Source organism: Sciurus carolinensis, unplaced genomic scaffold (genome assembly GCF_902686445.1).
Source record: "Sciurus carolinensis unplaced genomic scaffold, mSciCar1.2, whole genome shotgun sequence".
In the NCBI taxonomy this organism is placed as follows: domain Eukaryota; kingdom Metazoa; phylum Chordata; class Mammalia; order Rodentia; family Sciuridae; genus Sciurus; species Sciurus carolinensis.
In genome coordinates, this window is record NW_025920154.1 from 1298900 (window position 1) to 1308481 (window position 9582).

The following is a 9582-nucleotide window of genomic DNA, read 5'->3' on the forward strand; positions in this document are numbered from 1 at the left end:
CCTGGCTGTCCCCACACTGCTCTCACAGCACTGCTGGAGGAATCCCTGTCCTCATCTCCCATCTGTGTTCCCACTAGGCTGAGAGTCTCCAGAGATGAGCTTATGAATGTTCTATCATGATCCTAAACTTGATCCAGGACTTGATGATATGTGATAAACAGATGCAAAGAGGTAATAGATAATCAATGAAGCCAAAAGCTAGTTCTTTGAAAAAATCCTCTAAATTGAAAAAGCTTTCAGTAGACTGATTAAGAAAAAAATGGGAAAAGAGCTAAATAAAGAAGAAATGAAAGAAACTTCAGTCAACACAATCAAGCTTACAAAATAAAATTAATATATAACTTAGATGAAATGGACAAAATGCCAAAAGGCACAAATACCACAATTGATCCAGTAAGAAATCAAAAACCATCAGACATATAACAAAGAGATTAAATTAGTAATTAAAAAGTTTCTAATAAAAAGCTTTTTAGGCCTGTATGGCTTCCATACATTTAAAAAAAAAAAAAAAAAAAAACGAATACCAACCATTTCCAGACTCTTCCAAAACTTAGAGAAGGGAGACCAGTATTACCCTAAGACCAAAGCCAGACAAAGATCCCCAGGAAATAAAGTGAGAGCACATTTCTCAGAACACAGATGCAGAAACCCTCGGTGTCAGCAATGAACACAGCCACAGATAAAGGGCTTCAGACTCGGGGGTGGTAGGGCAGTGCTGTCTTTGGGGTACAGGCAACTGGACTTGGGAGCCTTCCTGCTCTCCCTAATGTGGAGTGTCAACATGTGCCGAGCAAGAGGCAAGTGTGCAGCCCAGGCTATCAGGCCGCATTTCCTCAGCTCAACTGTTTGAAGAGTTTAAACCACAAAATGCAAATCTGACCTTCCTAGAAGAGCAAATGCCATTCTGTTCCCATCTCAACTCCTGTGATGCGAAGCACAGGTAGGCTCAGGAGACAGGAACCATACACTCACGTTCCTCACGATGGGAAGTGCCAGCTGCTCAAAAGAAATCGTCAACCACGTACTGCCCAACCTGACACTCACACTTCCCCGGCATTGGCTCTGATCTGTGAGAAAAGACACTGTTTTGAGGAGTGATTCCTGGTGCTCAGCAGCCCCCTGCACAGCTGGCCCCCTGCACATTCCCCCATCCTCAGCAACCACCCAGTGAAGACGCTTTGTGAGCACTGGCCCCACTACTCTCCCCTGGCAATGGTGCTCACTGCATGTCTGCACACCACCAGGTCTTGCAGTGTGACTACACCCCCAGTGCCCGAGCTGTCTGGAAAGTGGGGTCAGACACAAGGCCAAGAATTACCAAGAAAGAAAAGCACAGGACTCTGGGGCCCACATTCCAAATGAAACATGACTTCATGCTTGCTATTCATGTGGTGGTGTTTCTTTCTCTGGGACATCTCTTGAGCCCTAGATATTTCAAGATCGAGGAGGTCATCAGGCTCAGTCCCAAACTCAGGGAGACACAGACTCTGAACCCTTGGGAGAGGGAGGCAGAGTGGCATCCAAGGACCACACAGGGCACTTTCAGAGAATTTAATGCTGGTGGAATCAGAATATAAAAGCTCTGAACTTGGACAGAAGGATCACTTAGGCATAAAACCTACAGTAATGAAGCATCAGTACCCAACTGGACAGAGGCCCGGAGCTCCAGACAAAGTGATGACATTGAATCCTGTCCTTCTTCCTCCCTGCCTGACTTCTTCTGTATAAAATTCATCCACAGACACCCCAGAGGACTTTAAAACCTCACTGGTTTTCTGGACCAAGGTCGTTTTTCCAACCCCTGAAAAAGAGAAAGAGACCCCTCAGGAAGCACTCTCCATAGAGCACACAGCACTTGCCACCTGCAGGAGAGCAGCCAAGGGAGGCGGAGGAGAAACTGCATGCAGATTTGTGAATATTAATTTCACTCTGATCTTGATTACTCCTGAAAGACCCTCCGTCCCCCTGTCCAAGGAAGATCACGCAAAGAAACTGGCTGCAATAGCAAGAGGCTGTTTATTGATACACAGGCGCCTGCGGGTGCTCAGCAAAACCTCAGCCGGAGCTTCGGTGAACTGGCACACCGGACTTTGGGGCACAGGGTTTTTACAGGGTGAAGGGGCAGGTTTCACGCGTGCGGTAAGCAACAGGTTTCTTATTGGCTATTTTGAATCCAGCACATAGGTCACCTAAAGGGTAAGGTTGTTCTTCAAATTTTTGCTTGACATCTTCATGGTTCCTGCTTATCAGTGTAACGGCCTCCGGGCAGGGCGTGCTGTTGAGAGCAGGGTGGTATCTGTGCTGCTAACTGTCTCAAAGACAAACAGGACTGCTGGGCCCCTGTGCTTACCAAGGTTGTTAAGAGATATTTGTCCGAGGAATGTGCGGTTGCCTGATCCGTCAAGGACGGGAGCGGGGCCTTTCATTCCCCCCTTTTTCTTTATCATGGATAGAATCCTATATCCATTTGTCCATCCTGCCTCGGTTATGGAGAGTATTCATCAGTTTGCTTAATCATTTGGTACTGTTGAGTAAGGACCATAGTCTGGATTGTTTAAAGGGAATAATACAGACTTCTCCCGGCAGGGAGAAGAGGGCCATGGCTGATATTCTAAAAGTCCCAAGAGGTGAGCTCACCCTACATCTTTTATAGGTTAAAGTCTCTTTTGTTCTTCAGTTCTCTCCCCCCTTACCTCTCTCTCCTTCCTGCCTACCTGACTAGGCCTGGTTTTGCATTAAGTGAGAAACCATGGGCAGGGGGAGGGCCAAGGTGATTCAGGCAGGTAAGGGCCCAGGGGGCATTAATTAGCATCTCCTTGCTTGCAGTCCTTGATAAAGGCAGGTAAATTTGGTAATCAATGGGCTCCGGAGATCCTTGACATTCCATTCTTCCAGGGGCAGTCTCCAACTTCCAAAGGCAGATGGCTTCATGGCTTCATGTCCTCGAGTTGACCTGATTCCCTATTTCTACACTAACTACCTGTCCTTAATTCTGGCTTCATTCCCCCCTTTAGCTATAGGAACTCCTAACTGCTTTAAGGAAAAGGGGGTGCCGATCGTTCTGGCTGCTTTGAAGCTGAAAGGGGGCAGCGAGGGGCAAGCAGTTTGGAGTTCCTTTTTTTAAAAATTGGGTCAATCGAGGGGTCCAAGGTAGAAGCCTGGTTGGGGAAGAGCAGGTTGTAAAGTCATCTGGGGGTGGGTGCTTCTATGATAGAAGAACAAAAAGACATGAGTACTGAAATGAGATTAGTACAAAGTAAATATTGCAGCATCTGGAACATGCCACTGAGTATCATGAAAATGACAGAAGTCAATCTCTCACCAGGAGGTGGAAGAACTGAGAAATTGTTCCCATAACTAGGCCTAGCAAAAGGCTGGAGAGGAGAAGGCCTTTATTTGGGAACTTTAACATTGTCCAGGTTATCAGGAATGTAAACACAACATTTAACTCTTAATGTCATAGATGTCCCCAGAAAATATAGTTAAACTACTTAAGTCATCTGATTTTGTAAAATATCCCTTTATTGGTATAACCTGTGTTTAGTAGAGAGCTCTATACTTCTGTTACTTAGGGCTAGGTAATCATACGAGCAAACATAGATTAAGTCTACCTGTGTAGCTTAGGAAGGTCTGCAGGCCTTAAACTGACTAAAAACTTCTGACTCTGGCAGTTTCTCTTGATAGTTATCAGGCACATTTGCTGAAGAATCTTTCTTTCATTTGTAGCTTCCAGTCTTTATTCTAGTGGGCTAATACAAGTGTACATCTTAAGTTACATTTAACTATTATTTCTTTTAAATGCCCAAGAATGGTTATATTTTGGTTTTAACTGTTTTGCTGGGTGTCTAAGATCAAGCTGGTCAAATTGACCTGGTTCCTGTCTTGTTAGAGTCAGCTGAGTTTCCACAGGGGCCACTCATAGAGAACTTAAGAGCAGCTTCCTAGCTCCACCAGTGCCATTGGTTAGGCAGGGTCTCCTTGATGAGGTGACTTCCTTTGGAAGCATTAAGGGATATCTCCCTTTTTCCATGTCCCTCCTCTGCAGCAGATGCACTGAGCGATTCTCATCCTCTAGTCTCAACAATCTCCTTGATCAGGAGGTTGTGTGACACAGAGTTGCAAAGCTCCTTAGAGAAGTTCTCTTGTTCATGGGTTCAGGCTGACTGAGGGCAAAAGATCCAAATACTGGCCTATCTTGCCTTCTGTATTTAATTCCAATCTCTAAGTTTGATCTTAATCATCCAGCAAGCCAGTTTCACCAGTCATAAAGTAAGAGTACTGGGCTTTAACTTTAATGTCCATAACTTTACAGTTATTTACTCTTTTATCTAACTGGAGTCTGCAATAGTACTGGAAGTTACCACTATCTGTTCTATAGGTGATGGCTTATTATCACAAGTTACCTAGGTTGCGTGTTCTTGAAGCAGCTACTTCTGCAAAACATTAACAGGTAACAGTTTCACAAAATGAAATTAGCAAGAGTAAAAATATATTCTGCTTGTATAATAGCTATCTTGAATTTTGACTGAGAACCACATTATATTCCCTATTTGAGATCATAGTAATTTTACAACAAAAACCAATCTTTTGATTATAACTTTAAATAAGCTGAAGTCTGACTTATTTTGGAGTTACTCTAACATGCAGTAAGGTGGGAGACAGAGCCTTATCTCAGGTAAGGTGTGACTCTTTACAGATCTTAAGTGTTCTAATTCTGATGTTGATCTTTGCTTCTTCCTTAAATATCATTAAGTAGTCTACATATACTGTTTCCTGAGTTTATATAAACTTTATAATTAACACAATTTAACATTGTATCTTAAAACATGAATCAAAGAAAGGCTGAGAGAACTTTTAACTCTTCTTTTGTGTGTCAAAGTGCAAAATATTTTCATGTTTCACAAAATTAACCTTTAAACAAGTCAGGCTCTAATGTTTAGAAATACATTTACATTTGAAGTTCTTTATCTCAGTGTAAAAAGTAACAAATTTTACACATACCCCATTGATAGCAGGTCCTATAATAGAACATTAAATGATAGAAATAAATCCCCAATTAAAATTTACTCTTTATAAGTTTAAGATTACCATTACAGACAAGTTTAATCTGGAGAATAGCAGAGCTTAATAAATTCCTTGCTTTAAAAACTTGTGTACCTGAAAAATATGAACACATTTCATATACAACTAGTGACCATTTCACAATTACCTTGACACTTTTATCTTACCAAATTTAGTTTTTAAAGAAAAATTTAGACTCTGTAACATAGTACAATACTCTTAAAAGTTGTTTAACCATAATTGGATAAACCCCAATTTTTAAGATTAATTGTTCTAAAGAATAAATCTTAATAGACACAAAGTTAAGAGTAAATTAGTGTTTCTAAGAAATCCTTGTTATTTTACCATGTCATTTTACCATATAGATTAAACTTTGGCTTATATCAGAACATTAGTATTTCACCTTAGGAAAAACCTTAAATAGCTTTAGCTGTTTCACATACACACAACCAACTTAGTTACACACAGACTTGTTGAAACTTGCCCTTTACTTACACACAGACTTTCTTAGCACTTACTTAGACCCTCATGTATTCCATCACACAGGCACTTTCTTATCCAGAAACATTTTCTTTTCCTTTTTATTAAATATATTTCCATACCCAGACCTTTTTATTTTCTCTTTCCTATCTGTTGACCCCTTTTGGTTCACATTCTGAAACAACTCTTATGAAATTTCTGAATTTAGATAAATTGCTCTATTTTAATAAGATTAAATATTTTGTTGTTTATAGTACTCTAATTGAAACACAGTTGAAACTTTTGGGACCCTTTGTATATAGAATTCCACTTGTTAGGACATAACTCTTAGTAACCTTGTTTTTAGTTTAGTGATGACACAAAGCAAGTTTAAACCCTTTTATTTACCAACCTATGAAAACACCAATAATGTTTAAGTATGATACCCCATGGAATTTGAGGAGTTAAGAGTACTTGATGTTATTTAATCAGATGTCACCAACAAACACATTTGAGTAATCCCATACATGTTAACTCTAATTCACTTATTCTGTAAAAACCAAGAAAGCAGACAAGTGTCCTGAACAGTATTTGCTGTCTCTTTCCTGTTGAAGAAAAGTCCTAGGAACAATTGATATTAGACATTTTATTAACATCAGTATTTTATTTGCTTGACCACCTAGAGACTTGTGAGTTATTTTCAAAGACATTTTACTTTCATTAGTTTACCCAATTTGAATTGAACCTTTAAATCACGTGAATTAAAAGTATTTGGATCCATTTTTAAATTTTAATTTTAGGAGTGCTCAGTTTTGATACAGACAAAACATGACATCAGACAGCACGGCATACAAATAACACAAAATCAAAGGCCTTGTAACTTTATAGGTGAATCTCCATTGCAATGTAACAGATATTTAAAAACTCTAGTTGAATAAAAATAGAACTGATCAAAAAGAAAAAAAATCATTAATCTAGGTATGCAGGATCAAAATTATGAGCTCAAAAATACAGCATTAGAGAAAAACAAAACAAAACAAGAATCCTAGAGAATGAGTTAGTTCTGTGTAGCAGCCCAGAAGTTTAAAACGGACACCTTTTTTTTTTCTTTTTTCTTATCTTCAGGTTACCTCCCTTTCCCGCTGAGACTGCTGCAGCCTACATTCCAATGCAGGCTTTCAGCAAGGCCAGGCAAGGGGGAGGGAGGATCACCCAGGACTTTTTAACCCTTTTTCTTCCTGGTTGAGAAATCAGGTTAGGTTTGAATGCAGAAAATCACAAAACATTATTTCTTACTACTTTTGAGGAATGGAGCTGCTGAGCTCTCTGCCTAGGGGGATTGGAGTAAACAAATCTCTCAGGAACAAGGAGAAGGACTGTAAAGTACCCTGCAATGAGTGTCCCCAAGCCCAAGATCGAATTAACACAATGAAGAATTTAATAGAAGGCAAGAGTAAAGACCATATAGTACAATACACAAACAGACACGTAGCGCGCTAAATCAAAAATTGGCTAGCTGGTACTTTGTCAATAAAAACAAACAATTTCCAATTATATCAAAGAGTTGCCCAGGCGCAACACAATGCCCAAATGGGGCCAAGAGTTAACCAGATGCGACAAGTCACCCGAATGCAGCACAGAATCTGCTCAGATGCAGCGCAAAAGTGCCCAGATGTGAGAGTCACTCAAATGCGACAGAGTCGCAAAGACCCTTCTTTGGGCCAGCCTACGTTGAAGGTTGGCCATTCAGAGGTGCAGAGGGTTACGCACTTCTTTTTGACCTCAACCGACAAGTTGCTGGCACGGTTCCGGACGTCTTGCCAATGGTCGAGGGTGAGACTCAGGGGGGTTACCATGGATTGCCCCATTTCAGTCTCGCTAGTAAAAAAGGAAGTTAAGAAACAGGCACAAGACACAAGAGAACACAGACAAGACAACAGATTACAGATCACAAACGCTGCGTGTCTTCGGCACAAACCAAAAGTACCAAGCGGTGTCGGAGAGCGTAAGTCCCTCCGGCCAAAAAACAAATCCCGAAGAATCAGGTACTAGGTCCCCTGGGACATCTCCCAGGGTGGCAGGGGAGAAGTCTGAGTCCGTCAACTCCTTCTCGGGCTGCCCAAAGTACAAAGTGACCACGCGTGATCATACTAATGCTGCGCTCAAGAGACGTGGAAACAGACATGCAGAGATTCACGAAATATGACAACACGACAATGAGCTCGAGCTGGCCAGCTTACCTCCCAGTAGTTCTTCCAGAAGTTCCTCGGGCACGGATTCGGGGCAGCAAGAACACAAATCTCGGTGGGACCTCCAGATGAAAGACCCTCCGTCCCCCTGTCCAAGGAAGATCACACAAAGACACTGGCTGCAATAGCAAGAGGCTGTTTATTGATACACAGGCGCCTGCGGGTGCTCAGCAAAACCTCAGCCGGAGCTTCGGTGAACTGGCACACCGGGCTTTGGGGCACAGGGTTTTTATAGGGTGAAGGGGCAGGTTTCGCGCGCGCGGTAAGCAACAGGTTTCTTATTGGCTATTTTGAATCCAGCACATAGGTCACCTAAAGGGTAAGGTTGTTCTTCAAATTTTTGCTTGACATCTTCATGGTTCCTGCTTATCAGTGTAACGGCCTCCGGGCAGGGCGTGCTGTTGAGAGCAGGGTGGTATCTGTGCTGCTAACTGTCTCAAAGACAAACAGGACTGCTGGGCCCCTGTGCTTACCAAGGTTGTTAAGAGATATTTGTCCGAGGAATGTGCGGTTGCCTGATCCGTCAAGGACGGGAGCGGGGCCTTTCACTCCAGGTGTGAAAAAGTTTCAATTCCAGTAGTAACAAAGAAAACATGAACGGCATCCTGAAGTACACTCTCAAGTTCTGAAACATCCTCAGCTTTGTCACAGACACACCCCCAGCATTCAATGCACATTCCACATGCTATTAGGCCACGTTTACATCCAGAACTGAGCTGCTTTTCCTTCCAGGTTCACCCTCCTCACTTTCTCACCTGGGAACCAACAGGGGTCATACTTTGGTCAGAGGATGGGCACTGGAGAGCAGGGCCATGCTTGGGGGTGGGGAGGGGGAATCACTTCATTCCACACTGTCTACTGAAAATGCACCTCTTAAATCCCACATCTCCTAAACCCCCTCTCACACACACTGCCTGGTAAAATAAAATTCCAGAGTCTGCACGATCCAATGAAACCGCACTGAAGCTCTGAAGATGCCATATCCAGGTGTAAAGCACTGCAGTGCTTGGCCTGGTTGATAGGAACAGGCTGAGGGGGAGATGGAATGCTGCAGGTAAGATCCAGGCTTATCTCTGGTATCTGTAGTCCCTAGCCATTGACTACCAACTCTGCATCTGACCTAGCATAAACTCCTGCTTCATGAGCTGAGCTGGCTCCAGCTTCCACCGCCCTGAAGCTAAGAATGCTTCCTCTGCAACCTGTGGCAGATTCCCTGCTCTGCAGCAGCCCCCGCCTGCGGCTCCCACTGATGTACTGGTATGTGCACTGATTTATGATTTTTTTCTGAACTGTGACCTTGAGTTCCCGCAACCTCCTCACACCAGAGCAGGTTCTCCCGGGTAACCTGAATCTGTGTCCGGGCCTGGGTCCCTCATCTGGCTCAGGAGAACCATCTTTTTTCGTTTCCCTTGGCGCAAGAGCAGTTTCCGCATGGACGTGACCTTTGCTACTTGGGGCTAATTAAGAGACACCAGTGAGGAGGCCCTGCGGTAGCGTGGGTCTCCTCACCGGCGCGGAGGCTCGGCCAGGATAGGGCCGCGCCAGCGCGAGCTGGGAGTTCAGGGAAGCTGGGCGCAGCAACCGCCCCGCCTGAGGCCCCGCCCTCGCCTGGCGGCCGGGTCAGGAACACGCAGTGAGCCACGCTGGAGGCTTTGCTTGGCGCCGCTGCTGCAGCCGCGTCGGGTGGGTCAGCCCCGCCCCTGCGCCGCTGGCCCCGCCCCGGCGCCCGGAAGCCCCATTCCCGCGCTGCACCTGCGCCTGCGCGCGCTCCCGTTCTGCCTGGAATGGGCGAGTGTGAGGGTGCTTCCTGCAT

General features: G+C 43.9%; 1 protein-coding gene across 1 annotated transcript in view; it reads right to left on the reverse strand.

The window, feature by feature from the left end:
• LOC124974572 (cancer-related nucleoside-triphosphatase-like) overlaps positions 1–9582 on the reverse strand; it is a 28891-nt gene extending 19309 nt beyond the window's left edge. Inside the window, 4 exon segments of the mRNA XM_047537742.1 lie at positions 962–1012; positions 1014–1067; positions 1642–1801; positions 9378–9582. Of these exon segments, the coding sequence (XP_047393698.1) occupies positions 962–1012; positions 1014–1067; positions 1642–1801; positions 9378–9582 (470 nt within the window).